At 37.2% G+C, this 22,714-nt stretch overlaps 2 protein-coding genes and 1 long non-coding RNA gene across 6 annotated transcripts in view; 2 read left to right on the top strand and 1 right to left on the bottom strand.

Annotated features, from left to right (window-relative positions):
* LOC133531224 (dynamin-like 120 kDa protein, mitochondrial) overlaps positions 1–8,912 on the top strand; it is a 38,168-nt gene extending 29,256 nt beyond the window's left edge. For 2 of the 3 annotated variants that reach the window (XM_061869370.1, XM_061869369.1), the window contains exons 18-22: positions 1,305–1,518; positions 2,425–2,506; positions 4,630–4,764; positions 5,577–5,646; positions 7,049–8,912. In XM_061869370.1, the coding sequence (XP_061725354.1) occupies positions 1,305–1,518; positions 2,425–2,506; positions 4,630–4,764; positions 5,577–5,646; positions 7,049–7,113 (566 nt within the window). In that variant the 3' untranslated portion in view covers positions 7,114–8,912. The remainder of the gene's footprint in view (positions 1–1,304; positions 1,519–2,424; positions 2,507–4,629; positions 4,765–5,576; positions 5,647–7,048) is intronic. The other variant, XR_009801505.1, reaches the window with a different exon arrangement.
* A 1,308-nt stretch (positions 8,913–10,220) lies between these two features.
* On the top strand, positions 10,221–21,181 carry LOC133530851 (zinc finger protein 665-like). 2 transcript variants are annotated; one of them, XM_061868907.1, is made up of 3 exons: positions 10,221–10,577; positions 10,823–11,662; positions 19,643–21,181. In XM_061868907.1, exons 1-3 carry the CDS (start codon positions 10,329–10,331, stop codon positions 20,912–20,914), a joined length of 2,361 nt encoding a protein of 786 aa, XP_061724891.1. In that variant the 5' UTR covers positions 10,221–10,328; the 3' UTR covers positions 20,915–21,181. The 2 variants fall into 2 exon arrangements, with proteins under 2 accessions (XP_061724891.1, XP_061724892.1); XM_061868908.1 differs by lacking the exons at positions 10,221–10,577; positions 10,823–11,662 and adding an exon at positions 18,641–19,171.
* Positions 21,173–22,581, bottom strand: LOC133530853 (uncharacterized). Its single transcript, XR_009801385.1, has 3 exons — positions 22,277–22,581; positions 22,119–22,191; positions 21,173–22,019 (listed from the first exon to the last, which is right to left on the bottom strand). It is a non-coding gene; the product is annotated as an uncharacterized LOC133530853 (long non-coding RNA).
* Between the last annotated feature and the right edge of the window lie 133 nt (positions 22,582–22,714).

Genomic DNA, 22,714 nt, shown 5'->3' with positions numbered 1-22,714 from the left:
CCGTGTTATAATATCGCTATATGCAACATTTAGTTACTTTTTACAAAAATAAAAATAGTAAAAAAAAACAAAAAAATATTTTTTTTTTGAAAATTAACTATGCCATTTAGTTTCCTTAAACGTACTTACCGAAACCCCGGAGTTAACGCAATTCAATAAAAACACGGTGTATATGGTTCCCTATTTGGAGTTTCCATAGGAGGAAATAAAAATGTAGAAAAAAATAAAAATGTGTTTTTTTCTACTTTGCGATTCGAAATTACAAAATAACCGTAAATGCCAAGTACATCATATGTTAGGCCGATTTGTAGAAAATTTCAAGGAGTACCGTTATGTATTAATCATGTGCCCCTCCCCTTGATCGACATCAACTTCTCCACATTCTACTAATATGTTAGATGTAGATGTAGTGCAGGGACGCCCGGCCGGAAGCAGGCGGGCTGTCGATCACTCGTTGCGTTCACTCAGCCCAATTCTCTGGAGTTGGAGCTGCAGGTTACTGTCCCGGTGGCATTCCCCCACTATTCTGCTCAAATCTTCTCGTTCTCCTGCAGAACAGAAGGACATCTTTAAGTTCGACATCCTTTAGTGTATCACTACCGAATGTATCATGTCGCGGTGCCGCATACATAGTACATTCTGCTAGTAAGTGCAAGCTAGTCTCCGTGGTAAGGAACCACAGTGTGGACAGGAGGCATCTCTACTTATGCCCATTATATTCAGACGTCTATTAAAAGTATTGTGACCAGTTATGATACCAGTCAGTAGTCTCAAACTACTCTTCTTCTTCTTAGCGTTATCCCGGCACATTGCCACGGCTCATGGGAGCCTGGGGTCAGCTTGACAACTAATCCCAAGATTTGGCGTAGGCACTAATTTTTACGAAAGCGACTGCCATCTGACCTTCCAACCCCGAGGGTAAAACTAGGCCTTGTTAGGATTAGTCCGGTTTCCTCACGATGTTTTCCTTCACCGAAAAGCAACTGGTAAATATCAAATGATATTTCGTACATAAGTTCCGAAAAACTCATAGGTACGAGCCGGGGTTTGAACCCGCGACCTCCGGATTGAAAGTCGCACGCTCTTACCGCTAGGCCACCAGCGCTTCATAGTCTCAGACTACTCTTACCTAGTTTCAGAAGATAGCTGGTTCTCCTACGATCTATGCCACTAATCATCATCTTCGACTGTCTACATCCAGTCTCTTCTCTCCATTCTCTTTGTGCCTCAATTTCTTTTACTAATATGTTACTATTGGGACAGTTTTGCTTCTAAGTGTATTCTATAGAAGCATTCGTGTTCAGGTCCCGGCTTCAAAGACCGCTGGCTGTACTGGCAGAGCAGCAGCGACGAGCAGAACCGTCGAGCCGAGGTCCGAGCGGAACTCGAGCGGCTCGGCTCGGCGCGACCCACGTTGGCCTACGATGAGCTGGTCGCCGTGCGGGACAACCTGAGGAGGAGGGGCGTGGAGGTGGACAATGACTATATTAGAGAAACTTGGAAGCCTGTCTACTTGAAGTAAGTCAATATACAATGAGCGGAATTCTTCATAGCAAAAATCAAACTGTCAGAGGGATTGACCTAACTGTTTTATCGACTTATCGATGTTACGGAATCATATCGCATTAGGTATCCATAATAAACTTAAAAGATTATTCTGTAACATTTGACCTCTTTGATAAGCAACTTGCATCTCCGTATTAAAGTAAATCATGTCATCGTCACATATGTCATTTATGTCACTTGAGTTTTCATGAGTGATTTCCGTGCCGTGTTACTAAAATGGTTAATCCTAAAAGAAAACAAAATGGATACAGAAAGATTCTTATTTCAGTTTCAAAGAAGATTCTTCCACAATATATTGCTCTAAATGTTACGTTCATTTACATCATAAAAGTATTTTCTATTTTATTCTTTACTATTATACCAAAATACAGTGGCGGTCAGCTAATTAGGGACACCTGTGTTTCGTTAAGTGACAAATATTTATCGATAAGTCGATAAAACAGTTAGGTCAATCCCTCTGACAGTTTGATTTTTGCTATGAAGAATTCCGCTCACTGTCAATATAATACTCATCATTTTAGCCTCCAGTCGCCCACTGCTGAGCATAGACCTCTGTTCGTGTACGTCACTTATCCCAGTCCTGGGCTAGTCGCATCCAGAAGTGTCCCGCGATTTTTCGACTGTCATCCACCCAAGCCAACGGACACCAGACGCTTCTTTCATCCGAAAGCGCATTCACAATTTTTTTTGAAACTTTCGCTTACCCAAACTGAACACAATTTATAAAAAATGTTGTTAGCGCAATTCAGCGCATGATATAGCGCCATCTATCGGCAAATGTTGAAAATAATATAATGGCTTATTCGAGAGCGAAATCCTTTTTTACGGCGCGTATTATAATGTACATATCATTTCCAGAAATTTCCTTCAACGCGCGCAGACGAGAGCCAGAGATTGTAAGAAGAGCTTCTACTTGTATAGTCAACAGAACGGCAACGGCGTAAGTTGTATTTTATCTCATGTTTTTTTTTTGTTAACTAAGCTTTATTTTACTTTTTCTCGAACATACGTGGAAATATTATCCAAGATGTTTAAGGTTATTATTTCCATCTGTTTTGTATTTCCTTGCATTTTTTTAATCATCACCAGGAATCGCTAGCCTCTTACTGCTAAACGACCTCGCTTACTCTCGGCCGTCTACTTCACTCCTTGCAAACTAACGCTTATTTCGTAGCATTTGATGTGCTACATTATCTATAGCATTGATAATAGCACATCCATTGTTGCCTCCAGCATTACTTTATTTGCCAAAATTTACTAATAGCTGAACCATTAAATAAAAGACACCTATTTATTTTTTCAGTTGCTTGATGTACAGTCAAGTGTCATAATATGGGTCCACCCAACTTATTTAAGAATATGTCCCATAGCTCTTATTTCACCGACATAAGAGCTATGGCACATATTTTTGAGCAACTTGTGTGCACCCATATTTTTGCACTTGACTGTACATCATATTCCGTTTGTAAATACACATTTTATGTTATCTTAAAATCGCTTGTCGTTTCATGTACATTTCATTTTAGCTGCAAAGGATTAATAGAGTAAGTAATTTAATTCATGCCCATATTTTTTTATGGGGTTTTAAGGTTGTCAGTTTTTTGTTTAACTAGAGTTTGATAATACAGGCTGTATTTAGTCACCTGCAATAATTTACGCGCTGAATATATCTATCTATATCTGTAGTTTTGGTTGTTATATGACGGTATAGGTCATATTGTGCAACTTTTACTATGGGACCAATCCTGAAATCGCAAAAAAAATTACTCTCCCATCGAAAATGTCAAGGTCAGCCAGTATTTTTCACGATTTCGGGGTGGGTGCCATAGTAAAAGATGCTCAGTATGACCTATATATTCACGCCGTAAATTATTGCAGCTGACTAAGTAAACATTATGTATAATAGACTAAACTTGATTGTGCACTTATATCTTGCCCACTATTTAGATCTCAAAATTTAAATATCAATCATTTTAGACACGAAACCTAGGTATTCTAAATTTCCAGTTAAGCTGTGTTTTTGTATTCCGGATATTAAAATGACAGTTTCATTAGCAAGTTTACTATCCAACAGTGTTGGCCGAAACGTTAATGCAATTAAAAAGTATTGGCCATTAACCATTATAAATTGAACCGTAAATTAATATTAGTTAATTGTTAATTGCAATTAACGTTCGGCCAACACTGCTATCCAATTATAATATTAATAATATTTTTGTACCAATTTTGTACTACATAGCATGACAGATCGTTTCCAAAACGTAAGGCAATGGAACTGACATTTAGGAAATAATTTTTTTTACATTTCTTCTAAAATACCTATCATTAAAAGACCTACTTAGCTTTTACGATACAAGTGCTGAAAGTAGGAAATTGGCAACGAGTGGCGATAAATTAAAACACGTCCGAAGGTTTTAAATCGACACGATTTGCGAATTACGTATTCGCACATGTATCGTACAACGTTTTACAGTACATATGGCCCTTTAAATTTTCGACATAGTTATGTAATGTACTAATTATCGCACTAGTGCGGTAAACTAGTACCATATGTACTGTAATAGCACATTGTGATACAAGTGTGCTAAGTTTGTCATTACATTGGCGTTTTCAGAATTAGTGTCCGTAGCGTAATGGAATTCCACCCACCAAAAAACATTTTTATTAACTAAAAATGTGTTTAATTAAATCTACTATATCGATACGTTATGAGAACGTTGCTTTCGTTCGATATACATTATTTATATTCTCAAAACTTGTATAATTATAATAACTGACATAAAACTTTCATATTAATCAAATTTTAATTGTTAAATCGGTTAGTATGCAGTGTTGCATCTGTCCTACTGCCTGCCGCCCCTCGCCCCCGGCGCTCCCGTCAGTCCGCGTTGTAAAATCTACTCGACCAATTTCGATTCAATTGCGAAGGCTTCGTTTCCATACATATTATTAGCAATCAGTTACCTTCTTCAACTTAGTCGAATATTATAATGAATAAAAACGCCGTTTTGAGCAAGTGTGTTGAAAAAGATACTGTTCCTCATAGTGAAGTGACAATTGCAGAAGGAATGCTGCGAGGTGGTGATGTTCTGGCGCGTGCAGCAGACGCTGCGCACCACGGCCAACGCGCTGCGCCAGCAGCTCGGCAACCGCGAGGCCGCGCGCCTGGACCGCGAGCTGCGGGAGCTGCTCGACGAGGTCACTAGGCTCTATCATCTTATACACCGTGTTTTTTTTTTATTTGCTTTAATTTCAAGGGTGCATTCCTGAGCTTAAATGAAGTAACTTTCTCAAAGACACCGGTATTCTAATTAACTCCATTTCGGAGATAATCAATATTTTCTTTTTATCTTATAAAGCCCTTACGAGTGTGTACACATACCTTAGGGCCCGTTCACATACTGATTAGTGTTTAGTACGGGTTAATACATTTGCTACTAAACGTAAGTACTATCTCGGACGATCGATGTTCGAAATGACATTGACATGTCACAGTTTTCAATTGTTTGATTGAGATAAATGTAATGCCCGTGCAACAACAACGCTATATGCGACATTTAATTACTTTTTATAACAAAAAAATGTAAAAAAAAATATTAAAAAAAAATTTTTTTTTTTGAAAATTAAGTATGTCATGTAGTTTCCTTAAACGTACTTACCAATACCCCGAAGTTAACGGAATTCGATAAAAACACGGTGTATATTATTTGACGACCTGACTGGCCTAGAGGGTAGTGACCCTACCTATAAAGCCGATGGTCCCGGGTTCAAATCCTAGTAAGGGCATTTACAGTTGTGTGCATCATGATAGCGGTCAATAAGAAAAGGAAAATTGTGGTAAAACTGTAACTTTAGATCAATTATATTAGATCTTTTTAGGGTTCCGTAGCCTGAACGTCTGATACCATTAATACAAATTTGCCAACTACCCTATTGCCTTTGGATTTTACATGTACATGAAGTTTATATGTAATAATAATAAATTAATCTAAAATATGTCTCGTTCACAGATGGCAGCAGATCCTGAGCTCAAGAAGAAACTGCTCTCAGGAAGAAGGGTAGAGTTAGCAGAAGAATTAAGTAAGTTACTTTTTGACAATCCTGTTTTATCTAAACTGAGATTTAAGAAGAAAGATGAGTGAAAGAAGGTTAACAAAGAGAGTGTATAAGGGAGAAGTAGAAGAGGGAGCTGGAAGGGGTAGACCTCGGCGGACTTTCTCTGATCAAATCGGGGAAATCCTGAAGAAAGGCCAGGTTAAGAGCACCCTAAACCGACGAGCGTGTATGAGGAATGTTTTGCAAGTGAAGGAAGCGAAAGAGGTATGTCAGGATCGTAGCAAGTGGAAATCCGCCTAAAAGATTTAACTTACTGCCTATGAGAAAGCCTATGAGATTTAACTTACTGAAATATTAAACGTGATATCAAAGAGAATTGAGTATAGAGGCGTATTGTCAAAGTAAATTTACTGCTGTCTTTCGACACAGGACTAGACTCTTAGAATAGGCGGGTCCACACAGTGCGAGCATACGCTCAGGCGAGGAAAACGCGCGCGCCGCCTCGGGCGAGGCACGTCTACACTGGCCGGTTTGTGTGTGAGGAAATTGCCTCGCGTGTGTGCTCGCTCTGTGTGGACCTGCCTAATGACATAGGCTATTTGACCCATGCTCTTTCACTAATGTGTTAAATATCAAACGGTGTCGCCATCTACTCGAGTATAGGCCAAAAGTATACCGCCATCTGTTCGAGCATTTTTTATTTTTTATTTAATGTAGAACATTTATACAAACTATACAGATATTTAATAGTTAGTTTGGGCTTGACGCTTGCAATTGAATTCCTTTTTATAATGACAGTGTAATTATTAAAACAAAGCAGATCAGGTGGTCAAGCATGGTTCCATTTTTATCGTTTGTCACTATTCCTGTCACTTTCGCACTTACATACTTGTTAGAACGTGACAGGCATGGTGACAAATGATAAAGAGCCGACCATCTTAGCCCTACAGGTAAACCATCTGTCAAGCACAGACAAGTTTGTATTGTGTGTACATCTGCAGAGATTGTTGACAAGTTTATATGCAGTGGGGGCATGAATCTAGTATTGAGTATGGATTGCGCATGAGTGGTGGAGGGACTGACAGAATGGGATAGTCTTATTTATCTTTCAGTTGGAGTAACAGAGATAGCGTTATTGTCGTTTAGTATGGTTTATGATAGGTAACAAATAACCCGACCAAATTACATAGGTTGTTGTCAGGAATGTCAAAACGTGTTTTTAATTTTGTCGCATGGCGAATGCTCTGTCCCTCAAGGACGCACGCGTATAGCACATCTATACGATTCTACCATCTATGTGAGAGGGGTCAGTTATCTCTGCAGCTGACTGTACTAACAAGTCATTTTGTAACAATTTGGCATGCCAATCCATCCCCTATTTCATAAAATCTACTGGCAAAATTATTAACTTTTAAATCCTTTACAGAACGCGTCCGGCAAGTCCAAGAGAGACTAGAGGAGTTCATAGAGGCTCTGAACAAGGAGAAATAGATGTAATATAATGTATATTGTAGTACACCAGGGCTGCGTTTAGTAGACAGACATGCAATAATAGACGTGCAAACTCGAAAATCGGTCCGTCGCAATAGCGTTCCTTTTTTGCCACCTTTTTTTAATGTGACCTTTTTTGCCCCTGTTGTGTTATTTCTAGTCAGGATCGCGAGCGTTTTTCATCCTTATAGGAGAAAAAGTGTCTCAAAATTTCTATACTTTTTTCAAACTTTCCTTTTTGTTATCGCCATTTAATGGGGAAATGGTAACACAATAGGAAGAAATCTCTGGGACATTTTTTTATGTCATTAGGATCGAAACAGCTCGTGTTTGTTAGTAGAAAAATTTATGAAAAAATTGAAAATAAATGAAAGTGGCATTTTTAAAGAAACACTCAGCTATGGCAAGCGACAAAGTGAGACGTTTTGTCGGCCGCGGTCACATATTTATTTCAGTGATTATAGCAAAGGCATGACAATTTTGACTTAGCACGTCTATTATGTTATATTGTCTGTGGTCGAGGCATTAAGTTTGTATAGGAAAGTCACTAATAATAGGGACTGTTTACTGCTAAATCTCATCCTGTTGATTGTATATTTTTACCATTTAATGATCTGCGTTACTAAGCGCCACTTGCAGCATCCTACCCGGGGTTGACCGGTTAAACCGTTAACCCAGTGTCAAATTGTACTGGGAACTGTGGTAATTCCAGGTTTAACCAGTTAACCGGGGTTAACCGGTTAAACCGTTAACCCAGTGTCAAATTGTACTGGGAACTATGGTAATTCCAGGTTTAACCGGTTAAACCGGTAAGTGGGAAGGTTCAAGTGGCCCAAAGTGTCATTCACCCCACGCTAGCGTCTTTTGAGCGTCGGCGTCTAGTCAGCGCTATGGAAAATGGCGTCCCTGCGCAGTTGGGCCAACGTTGCGTCGAGCAGCAAACAGAGGTGACTAGACGGCCACGCTCGCAAGACGCTAGTGTAGCTCTAAACATCTCCTTCGTTGTTGATTATATATACAATTTAATAAATATGAGTTTATCACACAAAGAGTACAGTATAGTTGTGATCAGAGGGCATAACGCCAACATCGAAAATCGCTGCCTCTATGGCTATTGTATATTCGAGTGACAGAGGCAGCTAACTATTTAGATTTTTCGATATTGGCGTTATGGCCTCAGATATAACGAGCGAACAAAGTGTTCATAAATATCTGGATACAAATATTATGAAATAAAAATAGTGACTGTACATATCTAAGGGTAGTATTCTACCTGTCCAATTTCTTGGTCCAATGTATAGTTGCGTCTCACATTTTGCTTAATGGGAGAGTAAGATGCAATGCACATTGGACCAAGAAATTGGATACCAAAGGCACCCCATACTAAGTATTTTTTTTTACATTTTCAGCCATATTATTGATTAATTTCACAAAGGTCAAACTATCTCTTACTGTCATGACATTAAAGTCCTAATTTATTAAATCAGAACCTTTGTGATTATACCTTTTCAATGAAGTGAGAATGAGACAATTCCTCATTTTTCGCAATAATTGTGTCGGTTTCAAGCAAAAGGTCGTCGTGTCGGTGGTCAATAAAGCATTTATTGTAACCGAAAATGTGATACCGTTTGCGTCAAAACCTCAGATATCAAAGGACTCATAGGAGTTTACTTATAAAGGGGCATTAGGGCCTAAATGGTCGTTAATTGTTCCCTGGTTATTATGCTACATGTGTTGTATCATTTCTTTATTTATATAACTGCTTGTTCTAAGTTATCTCTAATAAAATGTTACACTAAGTTTTTGTTTTAATTACACGACGGGCGCACCGGACCGCGACCTTGGTCCGGTCAGCTATTCTTCGCTTTATTCATAGCATAGAGGTAGAATTTGTGCGGAAACAGAAGAGTCGTGGAATGTATGGGGCCCAATACATTCCGTGACTCTTCTTTTTCTGAATAGACTCTACAATAAGTATAAGTAACATGAAATTCTAGAGCCCAAGCATCGAGGCCCAAGAGGCCGAACGTGAGTCTTTCGAGTACACATTTTACCGACTTAGCGCTAAGGGCAAGCTGCTGGCGAAAGTTAATACCGAATCAACACCAAATGACCATAGTCCGCAAGCCCCGCAGCAGCTACCCCTCATTGAGTCGATATAATATCCCGAAATTAGCCTCCCTAGCTTTGATGGAGACCTAACGCAGTGGCTGCAGTTTCGAGACACATTTGATGCTCTAGTCAATCAAGCTAGCTTGGCACCGATCGTAAAATATAAATACCTACGCAGTTGTTTACGAGACGGTGCACTCGAGGTAATTCGCTCGATTTCTCCGAGGAAGGATACACGCTCGCGTGGCAGATGCTTTGTGAACGTTATAACAATCCTAAACGTTTAGCTTCCAACCACATGCGAGCCTTGTTCGACGTGGAACCGGTACCGTCAACTCCTTCGGGTCTTAGAGGTCTGAGCCACCGTAATGGTGGACAACAAATAACCCGATCAAATTACGTAGGTTGTTTTTGGTATGTTGTCAGGAATGTTAAAACGTATTTTTAATTTGGGGTATTGCGTATGTTCGTATAGCACATCTAGTTGATCCTACCATCTATGGTTCTTAACGAACGGTCGGCCAACCACCTTCCACTCGATCGAACAGACCTTGCAACAAATGGCATGTGATTTTAAATAATTGCCGGCTGTAACTACATGTATCGCACTGTAATGTAAATCGCATGACGACTCTGTAAAGGCCTCAACATAACTAAATTAAAAATGGACACAGACGTAAATTAAATGTGTCATAACTCAAAATCGCGGATGGTTGTGTCCTTAGCATTTTTTTCCCTTAACAAATTCAACGAAAGTGACGATACGTTGTAACAAACCACGAAGTGTATTTAGCATTACAAGAGCTAGAAGTAAGGTGGGCTTTTGGTACCTACTCGTTTTCTATATAAAAAGTGGAAACAATACTATAAGAACATTGATTTCCTGATTCTCACCAAGCAAAATCAGTATCCAGAGCATTATCTAGCAATACGAATAAAGAAAATTGCTAAATTATGTGTGTATATGTGTATAATAATATAGATCCAGGTATAAAACGTTCCGATTTACGAAAGTCAAGGCAGAATGGTATTCAGCCTTAATTTATCCATTTTAAAAGTCTTAATTGTCAAATTGTTGCGTCACTGTCAAACTGCGTTAGGTTATGTTGATGGTTGTTAGCGTCGTATTTTTTGCTATAAACAAATTAAATAATCAACAATTATTTGATATCACAACCATGACAGCGCTAAAACAAGCCATATTACATTCATTATCACGGAAGGAAAGCTTGTGCTGTCTGTGTTTTGGCGCAGTTGGATCTGAACATGTTTATTTAGACGACGACGCGATGGTGAATGATTCTGGCAACGTAAAGCTTGCTGAAGTGCTGAATTATATTCTAGGATGTGATGTAAATATCCTTATTAAGTCACAGTTGATCTTGGTAACTTAAAGCTTAGGTAACATTAAATAGGTTTTCAAATGAAATCAAACTTAATTGGCGGTAAAGTCGAAGATTGAGTATTACTGATCCCAATAACGTGAATGTCGATTTCTGAAGAACGTTTCATGTTACTTAAGCAATCAATGACCAGAAATCGCAGTTTTATGACCAGCGTTGTCATTTTATAGATAATTGAGCCCATTATATTACAGGTGATGAAAAATTTAGTTTTCGAAGCCCTATGCGATGATTGCGTCGCATCAGCCATACAAAGCTACATGTTCATCAAAAGATGCAAAGAAAACACTGAAACCTTACATCAAGCCATTGAAAATCTAGATATTTCTTTGCAAAACTCGACAAGCCATCTAGAATCATGCAAGACCATATTTCTTTCTTTAGACTCAAGTCTTGCAGCACAGGTTTACTACGATTATGGAAAGCCAGTTACTTCACTTCCTAAAGCTTTGGTGAGATTTAAATATGTTTCCTCTGATGTATGTAATGGTAAATATTACGTAGAGAGATCTGAAAAAAAAGTATTGAAAACCTGGATTGTTCCAACTGTTGATGATTTTGATAACGATTTTGATAGTGACTGGTGTATATCTCCAGAAAAAAGAAATAAAACTAAAAGGGGTTATAGAGGTAATGACATTTTGTCTGACAGTGTGATGCTGCATGAAAATAGTACAAATAAGATGGTAATATGTAATGGTTGTGAGAAGACATTTGAAAGTATCACCATGCTACGATTGCATTACATGAGGGTTCATGCAGCAAGGAAATTACAGTGCCCAAAATGTGATCATAAGTTTGCTACTAGCAAGTTGCTAGAATACCATCTAAGTCTTTCCCATATGGATGCCATCTGTTTTGAATGTGGAAAAACCTTTACTAACATAGCGAGTTTGAAAAAACATGAACTCTCGCATAATGTCTCATCTAAGTATATCTGTCAAAATTGTCACAGAGTATACAAAACCTATAAAACCATGAAAGATCACATTTACAACGGAGTTTGTGAGCGAGGACGCAGAACAGGAAAACCAGTAAGTATAGGAAAGTTTATTTGCGATATTTGTGAAAATAAATTTGTTACGAAGAATGCTGTACGCTCACATATGATTACTCTTCACGGGTTTGGAAGTGCCGATGCTGTACACACTTGCTCATGGTGTAATAAGAGATTTGAAGCACTAAGCAGTCTAAAAGGCCATATAGTTAAGCATACTAGAGAACGGAGGTTCCAATGTCGTCTTTGCAATGAGAAGTTTGTTACACATCCAGCTTTGGTGAACCATACTCGCTTGCACACTGGGGAAAGACCATATCCTTGTGAATACTGTGATGAAAGCTTCATCTCTGCTTCAAGACGAATTGAACATATGAGAAGAAAGCACTTAGAACCATCACTTCCATGCAGACTCTGTCCCATGATATTTAAATCTGGTGCCGGTAAGCGTAAACATGAGCGAAGGCACTTTAATCCCGCTAGCAAGCTTTATGTGCCTAAGGCTCTAAGGCCTGTAGGAATCAAAGAACCAAAACAGCCTACACCGTCTATGAGGACAAGGAGGGTTGTAGTTAGGATGGACATTGAAAACTAATATAACCTGATAATAGGACCAAGGATTGTTTAAAATAGCATGGTTTAAATTTTTAGGCTACAATTATTAAGAGACCATTATCAATTTTAGTCGCAAAAATATCAAATTGATAGATTTTGTCAATGAAATTGTAGGTACACCTTTTCTAACTATTAGAAATAACAAGTACTGGTTTCTATTAGCATGTCTTGTTATCTTTCTTTTCTGACGAACTATCTTATTTGAAAATTTCGTAAAGTTTGGACTGCTTAAAATGGTAGTTTTGTATTACATTTTTGTAGTTTTTTTATTTTAAATTTGAACTAGTGTAAATGAAAGTTAGATGAAATCAATTTTCTCCAGAAGTTACTTCAAAACAAATGACAATTTCTCTGAAAATCGACTAAATTTCCAGGTAATTTTGATACTTAAACAATCTACAACATTTGCTGAAACTGTTTTGAAGATATTTTAAAAATTGTCACATATTACCGGAATGCACGCTTGCGACCTCATTATTAAAAAGCAATATGAGGAGACGTGTTAATAGAAACGAATACTTGTTATTTAGGTGTACAATTTCAACGACTAAATCTATCAGTCTTGCATTTTTTGCTCTAAAATCGTTACCGGGTCCTTAAAGTTATGCTTAATATGGTGAGATTTTTTTTTTCAATAATTATTATCAAAACCTTATTACTGTTAGCTAGTGTTGTTATGTATGTTATAATACCCCCATGTACAAATTTGTATTTTAAGGATAATTTTGTATTATTTGAGTTAATAAATGTATTTTTCCGGAAAGGCAGCCGTAATGTTCTATTAATTATGTAGGAGTCATAGTAGTCGTAAAACACTTTATGGTACAAAAAGAAACAAAATCTATTAATTATGATATGAAAAATAACACTTGCAGTGCATAGCAAAAAAAAAAATTAAAAATACATAGGCGGTTTTCTGTGCTGTGCACTGAGTAGTATAGTCAAGTTAAGAAAAAGTATGGAAGTAAGTCGTGTAGTCGTGCTTTTTTTGGATTTGTTAGATGGCGCAACTAGATTGATTCCCCCGAGTTGCACCGTTCCTATTATGTACGGAAGACCGTTAAATTTTAGGTATAAACTATAAAGTGCCGTAATTTTGGAGTAAATTAAAAGCTATTAGGTTCAAGCTAAGTAGTGTATAGAGAACACCTTGGTGCATAGTATATCTTAATTAAAAAGATGTGCAATGTATGATACCCTAAAAAAATTTTTTTCTCGATTGCGGCTCGAGGATAAGTCAGTCGGTTGGTGCAATCTCAAGTTAAGCTTTTTAAAGCATTATAAACATTCAGTTAACTTTGCACGCCTGGGCAAATTATGGAACATGTATTTTTAATTATTTTGTACATTGTGCTTCGGGGGAAATTAAGAGAGACGTGAAAATTTTAAAAACGGTACTTATCTAAAGACACTACATTTGCACTAAATAAAAAATAGATTTTTTTCACCGGAAGTTTGTCAAAAAGTAAATAGAATTAATCGCAACGAACTGCAAGCGAAGGTGGTTGGCAGCACGTGGCGCGGGGCGCGCGGGGCGGGGAGATAGCGCAGCGCGCAGCTAGGGCTTGCAATATCCGACAATTTTTCGGATCCGGATACATAGAAATAGGATATCAAGAACGACTGTCAAACTTCAAAAGTGCGACCAAAAATGAAATGCAAGTTTGTGCGTAAATTGTCTATGTGAGATCAAAAATAGTGATGTCATGTTACAACATATTAATAATCTATCGGTGTTTGACTGCTTTATCGACTACTTATTCAAATGTGTTTGATTGTATAAAAAAATGTTATACGAGTAGGTATGAAGTCGCTTCCCTTATGGTCATATAGGGCCCAAAAGGTGCCTATGAAACCAGCATCATATTTTAGTATGTTGTTAAGCATGTTATTCTGACTAAAAAACCATCGGGAGACAGTTTCTAACGTGGTTAAGTCACCAGTTATGACGTCATCAAAATGGCCGGTGCCGTGTTCAGAATATTGCGTATACCACAGCAAGTATATCACATGTAAGCTTGTGTGGGGTGTCATAAAAAGCAAAATTAAATCCCATCAAAAACAATACTTGTCAAAAAAACCAAGTCTCGCAACTCAGTTGTTCTGCGGTAAAAAGTTGTGAGATCCATGTAATACCAAGTCGGTTATTAATTTATTCAGTCTCTACTTAAGCGACTTTCTGTCTTAATACGTCCAGTCTCTAAGACCACGATCGTGGTCCATAACAATTGAAAATCAATTGTGTCTGGAATCTCCGTACTCGAAGCATTAAGTTGTTACGTAATAATTAACAGCATCTTATAGTGACGCATATCAATATTAAAATTCTTTAATGTTTTATATAAATATATTGAGACTTGGTGCATACCTTCGCATGCGCAAAGCATAATAATAATCCCAAAACAACTACACACCTCAATAAAAACCCTATCGCTATCACCATCTTCATATTTACTTATGCAAAAAGCAGTTATTTTAAACACATGCCGCATAGTCAGAAAGTTTCTTCAGAATGATTTGCAACTTCCTAATATAAGTAACCAACTTTCTTCAGTTACCTTACCGCCACCAGGACCAAGCTACAACCGAGCTGAAAACGGTCAATTTTTATGTAGTGATTAATTTTATTATGAAATGCACTTGGCTTCGGCCCGTGCATTTCATTACACCGGTATTCCGTGGAATACCGAGAAAAACTAAGAACCCAAATAATAATAATAATAATAATAAAATTCTTTATTGTGCACTACTAAAGAAATACTCATATTACAAACAAAGACAGGACTTAAATTAGTAGGTAACAACAGGCGGACTTATCGCTATAAAGCGATCTCTTCCAGACAACCTTCAGATAGCGAACCGGTGGCAAGAAATAGGCTATTGGGCAGTGCAAAACAACAATAAAACAAGTATACTTATAATATGTTAATTTTAAATTATAAACTACAAACAATAAAACATACACTACATAAACTACACAAATTATTTAAATTACAATAATACACTACATAAACCTACATAAATAAATATTAAGCATTCTAGGGAGTGAAGTAACAACCAGGTAGAGAAAATAAAGGAGAATTTAATTACATGAATAAAATGACCAAGACTAAGAAAGTGATAAATAATGCTCTTTAAGACGTTTTTTAAAAATGGTTAAGGATTGAGCTCGTTTTATATCAATGGGCAAAGCATTCCACATTCTTACAGAGTGGAAAGTGAAGGATTTGATGTAGAACTTACTAGATGACCGAGGGGGAGCAAGAAGAAGATTTTGAGAACACCTAACAGACGAAAGAAAACTAAACCGCTTTTTAAGGTAACCAGGAGTATTAGGAATAAATAAGGTACTGTAGAGAAGAGAAAGGATATGCGTATTACGTCGAAAACGTATCGGTAACCACTTGAGCTGTGACCGAAAGCTGGAGACATGGTCGAATTTCCGTAGCCCAAAAATGAAACGAATGCACACATTTTGAAGACGTTCAAGCTTGTTTAATTGCTCTTCTGTAAGATCGAGATAAGATATGTCAGCATAGTCTAGAATAGGAAGAAGAAGTGATTGCGCCAGCGCAATTTTAGTGGCAAGCGGTAAAAAGTTGCGGAGACGCCTAAGCGATCCCACGGCAGCAAAAATTTTTCGTCCAACCTCATTAAGTTGCGGACCCCAAGAAAGAGTACGATCCAAAATCACTCCCAGATTCTTAACTTGGGACGAGTACGGGATCTGGACCCCATCGAATAAGATAGGAGGCAGACTCTCAAAATTCACCTTTGCTATATTCTTAGTGTGTATATAGCATAGTGTATTTAAATCCGTGTTTTACTCCCCCACACCCTGTACAGCGTTCTTTGCACTTGCAAGACAATAGCTCCTTGCAGAGGTGTACGCTGGTCCATCATTTTTCTTTCGCCAAGCCTAGTTGCAAGAATCTAGCATTTGTGGGTCGCTATTCAGGTAAATTGGTCCCAATGTGGGTCTGTTATGCCCTTTTTATATGCTGTAGGAGAGCATCCTGTTGAAGGAATATACTCGATCGCTCTGGTTTTTCCTAAACAAGATCCTCCTCGCAGTATTTACATTACCTATTTGTGTCCCTACTGGGAAGTTATATGTAGGGTTTGCAATTAGAATATTGTGATATTCTAATTATTCGAATATCCACCAAAATAAATATCCGAATAAACTGATTTAGATAACATAGAAATAACGTTTTTAACTATGTTTTAATACAATGATATCACCCCAACTAATTTTAAATGATTACTTGATTACTATAATAGCTAACATAATGTTATCTCTAAAACCGTACTTAATAAGGAGGGTTTATATCTGGATTAGCTGGTGCATAGTTGGAAATACATCCAATGCCTCACCTCGTGTTCATTCGTCATGAAATACTAACTATGAAAGCAATACTTACTTACTTCACTGGATCAGTGACCCAAAAATAATCTTGGCCTTTGATACAAGAACAACGTCACTCTGCTCTATTCTGCACCACTCCACGCTAGATGGATACTCCGAGGGCGTTTTAGGGCTACATCGCTCCTGCGGTATATCTTTTCACAGCCCGATTCTCTCCCGTCCACTCCAAGTGACCAAGCCTGCGAAGTCGTGCGGCTATAATCTCGCTAATTATATTGGGTGCCGCAACTAGCTACTCTAGCTCCCTATTTTTCCTACGCTTTCATCTTCTCTATCTTCATCTCTGATAGGTCCCAGAATATTCCGCCAGAATTTCGTCTTCTTCACTAAGAACTTGTTCTTTTTTTTCTGATTCAGAGTCCAAGTGTAATACTTACCGATGTCATTCATCAAAATCTAATTATTGTCTTATAGACTTGAATCATGGACAGTCTACTGATCAGCTTGGACACTAGAACTCGGCGAAGCGCTGCTGAGCATCTTAGGGCATTTTGGATTCGAACATCTATCTCCTCTTTCCGATTACTTTAGGTAGGTATTTTCTTTTCGATCTGCGGTGGCAGCATGGTTCTATTTTTATCACTTGTCACTATGCCCTTCATGACAAATGATAAAGAGCTATTCTAGTGGTTGATTATCAGACCAATTTTCTCTCCTTCCTACTCTACTATCCTAGCCTTGGCCTTCAGGTTGCTTTTGTTTTGAGCCTATAGCCCCAAGTCATCAGGATATCCAATGATCTAATGTTTGCATTAAGCAACATTCGCATTCATTGTATAAAGTTACTGCGTGACACCTGTATGTACCTATCAAAATTGATGTGCTGTTAGTATTTGAATTGATTAAATATATGAAAATACTATATTTAAATGACAAAATGGTAAGAAATTATTCATAAATTTCATTAGAAAATTGTTCCGGTTATAGGTCAATAACCATATTTAACGGATCCGTAATATCCGGATCTTATGACCCGATATCCGGATATTTCGGATATCCGGATCTCAAACCCTACGCGCAGCGATTGTTCCGAGACAGTTTGTTTGACACTTTTGACGGGCAACGAGCACAAATCTTTCTTCTGGCATTAAAACGGAACTATTGTTTAAACAATCATTGAGTGAACTAAGTAGTCTGACGTTTTCGTAAGTATATGGAAAAACGCGATTTTTCGAATTTAACAAACATTGAGAGTACCTGTATTTAATTTGTTGACTGTCTGTCTGCATACTCAGAAACCCTACTATTTTTGCAGTACATGCCACTACTCGTGCCTCAAGAGCCGTGCTTCGTCGGTGCATCTACGCGCGTTCCTTCTCTTGCCACTAATCACGCGCTTGTCGCTTCTGTGTATTTATTGGTCTACGTTTTTGGTACTTGATTACAAAACTGCATGTTCCGTATAAAAATGCCAATTTTTTATGGAGTGCGAATGTAAACAAAATCAAATGAATATGATTGCATCAATTTCCAATAGTATTAAAATTTCCCCCGAAGTACAACGACAGTAAAACATTAAAAACTACTTTCCGGGTGTCGCACCATGGTGCGAATTTGACATTGGATTTAGATATTTTTTCTAATTATTTACTCAATTTGCACCGAGTACATTACTTTCCCCAGACCCGCAATGGCCAAAATAGATTTTTTTTAATGTTGTATTTTTTTTTACCTGTTCCGTAGCTTAAATTAACATAAATAACACGTGCGAATTTAGATATAAGTGTTGTAAAACGTACGCCAAATTACACCGAGTACACCTTTTTTCTCTTCTTAGTTATAACCATTACATTATTTTCAGCCGATTTCACCCCTTTCCGGGGGGGTAAATTTAGTAACGATTGTATAAAGTTCGATTTTTAGCCCATACAAAACAATCCGTAGTGATTTTATTAGTCCTTAGAATTAGTTCCTGACTTTAGTGAAATTTGAGTTAATTTGACCGTACTATGAGGCGAAGATGAGAGATGAGAGGGGATGTACTGCACCGAGGCGAAGATCAGAGGGGATGTACAGAAATCAAGTAATCAACCGTTAGTATTGGTTGGTCGTAAATCCAGTGAAGAAAATTTAAGTCTGCTTTTTGTACATATTATATTATGAGCAATAAAGCTTAATTAAAAGCTTAAAATTAATAACTTTTTGACCAAGTTCAATTTGGGTATACGTGACTGCCGTGAAAAATCAAATGTTCAATAAGGACCAATAAATCATTTTTTTTTTAACTTCAATAAACTGTCAGTGTCAAAGTTGATTGTGAGCGTTTGGTTGCTAAAGCTTTATTTACCGGCCGCAGTTTACTATTTTCGTTATAACATAATGACGGAAATCAAGAATGCTCTATTTAATGCATTGTTACGAAAAGAGAGCATGTGCTGTTTGTGTTTTAACGCAGTGGACGACGCCGCCATCCATATACAAGACGAATTAGTGATGAAAACAAATAGTGTCACAAACCACTTAGAGCTCTCGGAAGTTCTAAGTTTTGTTTTAGGGAATGAGGTAAGTATCCCAGTGTAAAATCGATCATTTATTGTATAACTTCTCTTGTCAAACCTACCGATAGAACATCTTATTCTCGCAGATTGTCAGTTACAAAACACGTCTTTCCAATATTACACTATAAATTGTCTGCAAATTCTGCAATAGACGATCACCCCTGACCCTGACGACTACTTTGCCTAGTGTAGCGGCAGTGACCCAGCCTACTAAGCTTGAGTCTCTGGATATGAATCCCGGGCCATGTAGGTGGCTATTTGTTACTTTAGCACAAATACTTGTTCTTGAATTATGGATGTTATCTATGTATAAAAGTATACGTGTATTACTGTAGGACTAGGTCGATTTGTGTAATATTGTCCTTTATTTTTTTTTTCTTCCTTGGATCAATAAATCATCTGGAATAGACACCACTATGTGTGATGAAAACCACAATATAAAAAATAATTACAATACTTATTTTATATTTTCCAGGTCAACGGAATCCTCGCTTTTGACACAGTGTGTAAAGAATGTGCAATAACAGCATTACATTGCTACACATTTATCAAGAAAAGCAAAGAAAACACACAAAATTTACATAAAGCTATAATAAATCTAGATTATACTATACCACATGACATAGAACATGTTTATTGCAAGTCACTATTTATTTCATTTAATGAAGATCTAACAACCCGAGAGTTTTTTGATTATAAGAGGCCTGTTAATTCACCATCGGCTATCTTAAAGAGGTTCCAAAGTGTTTCTAACATAGGAAATGATGTACAAGATGTGAAGAATGATGATTTTGATTACTTTGAACTTGACACGGAACCAGTAATTAAGAATAAAAAACATAAAAGTAAACCTAGGAAAAATACTTTGCCAAAAGAACTTATACTACACAAGGATAGTACACATTTGTCATATAAATGCAGTGAGTGCCTTAAAATTTTCCAAACACTAGATTACTTGCGCCAGCACTATCTCAGGTTACATGCACCAAAAACTTTCAAATGCCCTAAATGTGAGCGCAGCTATGCTTCACATAAACTAGTAGAGCAGCATTTAAAAGACTGCCACCAGACTGTGATATGTGTTGAATGTGGAAAAACATACAAAAACCGTTTCAGTTTAAAACAACATGAACTTTCACATAGACTGCGATTTGTATGCCAAAGTTGTGGCAGAGTGTATAAAAATAAAGACACATTCAAACAGCATATAGAATATGGGATCTGTGGCCAATCCAATAGAAAATCGGCAACAGACGGCTTGTTCAAATGTGATATTTGCAACAAACAGTACTCCCGTAAAAACACATTGCGTGTTCACATCAAATTTGAACATACAAACACAGGGCAGCAACATGTATGCAGTTGGTGTAACAAGAAGTTCAGTTGTCAAAGCAGATTGAAAGCACATACAGTTAAGCATACGCAGGAAAAGAACTTTCCTTGTGATATGTGTGGGGGTAAATTTGTTACGAAAGAGTCTCTTCTCTACCACACTCGCATACATACTGGTGAGAAGCCATACAAGTGTTCATTCTGTGATTTAAGATTTCTATCTTCATCCCGACGGGCCGAGCATGTGAGACGTCAGCATATGGACCCGACGCTGACTTGTGACATTTGTAAAGCCAAGTTTAGGGGTCATTCATGCTTGTTGAAGCATAAGCAGAGGCATGCAAACCCGAACAGCAGGCTGTTTGCTCTTGAAGGCAAGCCTCAGGATGTGGAAAATGACTGCATCAAGGGTTAAGTTTTATTATTGCAACTAATACAAGCTGAAGAAAGTTCAAATGAGAATATATGCTGACTGATATTTTTATACATGTGAAATATGCCCAAATAAAAAAAAAACATTGCATACTAAATATTGGCTTCTGAGGAACTTTCAGTGAAAAAAGTTTTTGTGTGGAAAATGTTTTTTATAATTTTAATCTATTTGTACATTTGATCTGTAAATACATTTATTTAAATCAACTAGTTATATTTATATAATTATAAATAAAAACCATTGTGATCAGTATGACTTTTATTTCAGATGCATTACTTGAAACATGACATATCATGCCCAAGACATGCATTTATTCAAAATATTGCATTACATTTGAATATGGCTCTATAACACAAACCAAATGTAGCTCAGTGAAGTTTAAGAGCCCATCAACGTGCTCACTAGCGCCACTGCTAAATAATTGTGATTATTTAAATTTAACGATAGATATTTAAAAAAGGGCCGCTACGTACTGTACGTAATATTTAAGTACCTTTTGAATACATCAGAATAGTTTTTACGTTGCTGGATTCCTCAACCTAGGCGTCCAAAGTTAAAACGGCCGTTTTTGTTTTGAGTTCATAGATCAACGAATCCAGCAACATAGAAACTAGTTTTATGTATTCAGAAGGTACTTAAATACAAAATACAGTACGTAGCGGCCCCCTTTTTTAAATATCTATCGTAAAATAAAAATAATCACAATTATTTTCCAGTGGCACTAGTGAACATGTTGATGGGCTCTTAAAGTTTATAGCCAATAAAAATATTAACATAGTGTCTGTAGTTCTTATCATGACTATGACTGCTGTCTACACTTTACATCTGATATAAGAAAAAATGTGCTGTGATGGCAACTCACAGGCACAATAATAGAACTGAAGACTATATATATATGACTGAAGAGACCATATGATATAACTACATTTGGTTCAACTAAAGGAAACCATGTTACGAGTTGATCACATGACCCAGCCTTCAAAAGGTAGGTCCATTAGTCTCATTTTGCCCTTCTGTAGCATGTTGTCTAAAACGTGGCTAGCATCCATCAGGGCTTTACGTAAATATTGAGTGTATCCTTGTGGTTCTAGAAAAAAAAACATGTAGAGACATAACTACAAAACAGATAAAGTAGTGCTTCAATATCACAACCACTATGCTAATCTTGGGTGTAAAAAAAGTTTACCTGTATCACTTAAATTTGTAATTGAGCCAAGTGTATCCTTAATTGGCTTACATTCAGATCCTGAAACATAAAACTATTCAACATGCATGTTAGTACAAATCACTGTGAGACATCATTGCAATAAAATTATTAAGGTATCTTTGATTATTTTTATTTACCATCAACAGCAGAATTCCTAAAGAGATAACACTGATCCTAAAGTTCATGGCCATGGTTTACTATAAATTTGCACAGTCAGATATTTTAGAGTGGTAGATATTAGGATTTTAAAACATTGCCTTTCTACAATTTCGTTGGATTTCCTTTTCTAAAAAAACGGAATGTCAATTTCAAATATTCGCGCATTCATGACGTCAAAAAAGTGCGTTCAACATAACTTTTTCACACAAATAGACCAAATTGTCAGTGTTGCTAGCCTACAATAATAGCAAAATTGCAATAACTAAACGCAGCGCAAACTTTTTTTTGTGTGACGCAGTCAGTTTGGTACGTCGTCAGATGGAAGCACTAGACGAGCAATCTGTTTGTTTATTGGTCGAAAGGTGGCCTTCTTTCTTCAATAGCAAAATGGCCGAATTTCGTAGGAGCACGGCAGA

Source organism: Cydia pomonella, chromosome 24, assembly GCF_033807575.1.
Source record: "Cydia pomonella isolate Wapato2018A chromosome 24, ilCydPomo1, whole genome shotgun sequence".
NCBI classification, from domain to species: Eukaryota; Metazoa; Arthropoda; class Insecta; order Lepidoptera; family Tortricidae; genus Cydia; species Cydia pomonella.
This window is presented reverse-complemented; position numbering and strand designations above follow the sequence as displayed.

Coding starts and splice junctions, on each gene's coding strand:
- LOC133530851 (XM_061868907.1), top strand. CDS start 10,329: ATGTTGATGGTTGTTAGCGTCGTATTTTTTGCTATAAACAAATTAAAT. Junction 10,578..10,822: donor ATTATATTCTAGGATGTGAT/GTAAATATCCTT, acceptor ATTATATTACAG/GTGATGAAAAATTTAGTTTT. Junction 11,663..19,642: donor GACGCAGAACAGGAAAACCA/GTAAGTATAGGA, acceptor TATATTTTCCAG/GTCAACGGAATCCTCGCTTT.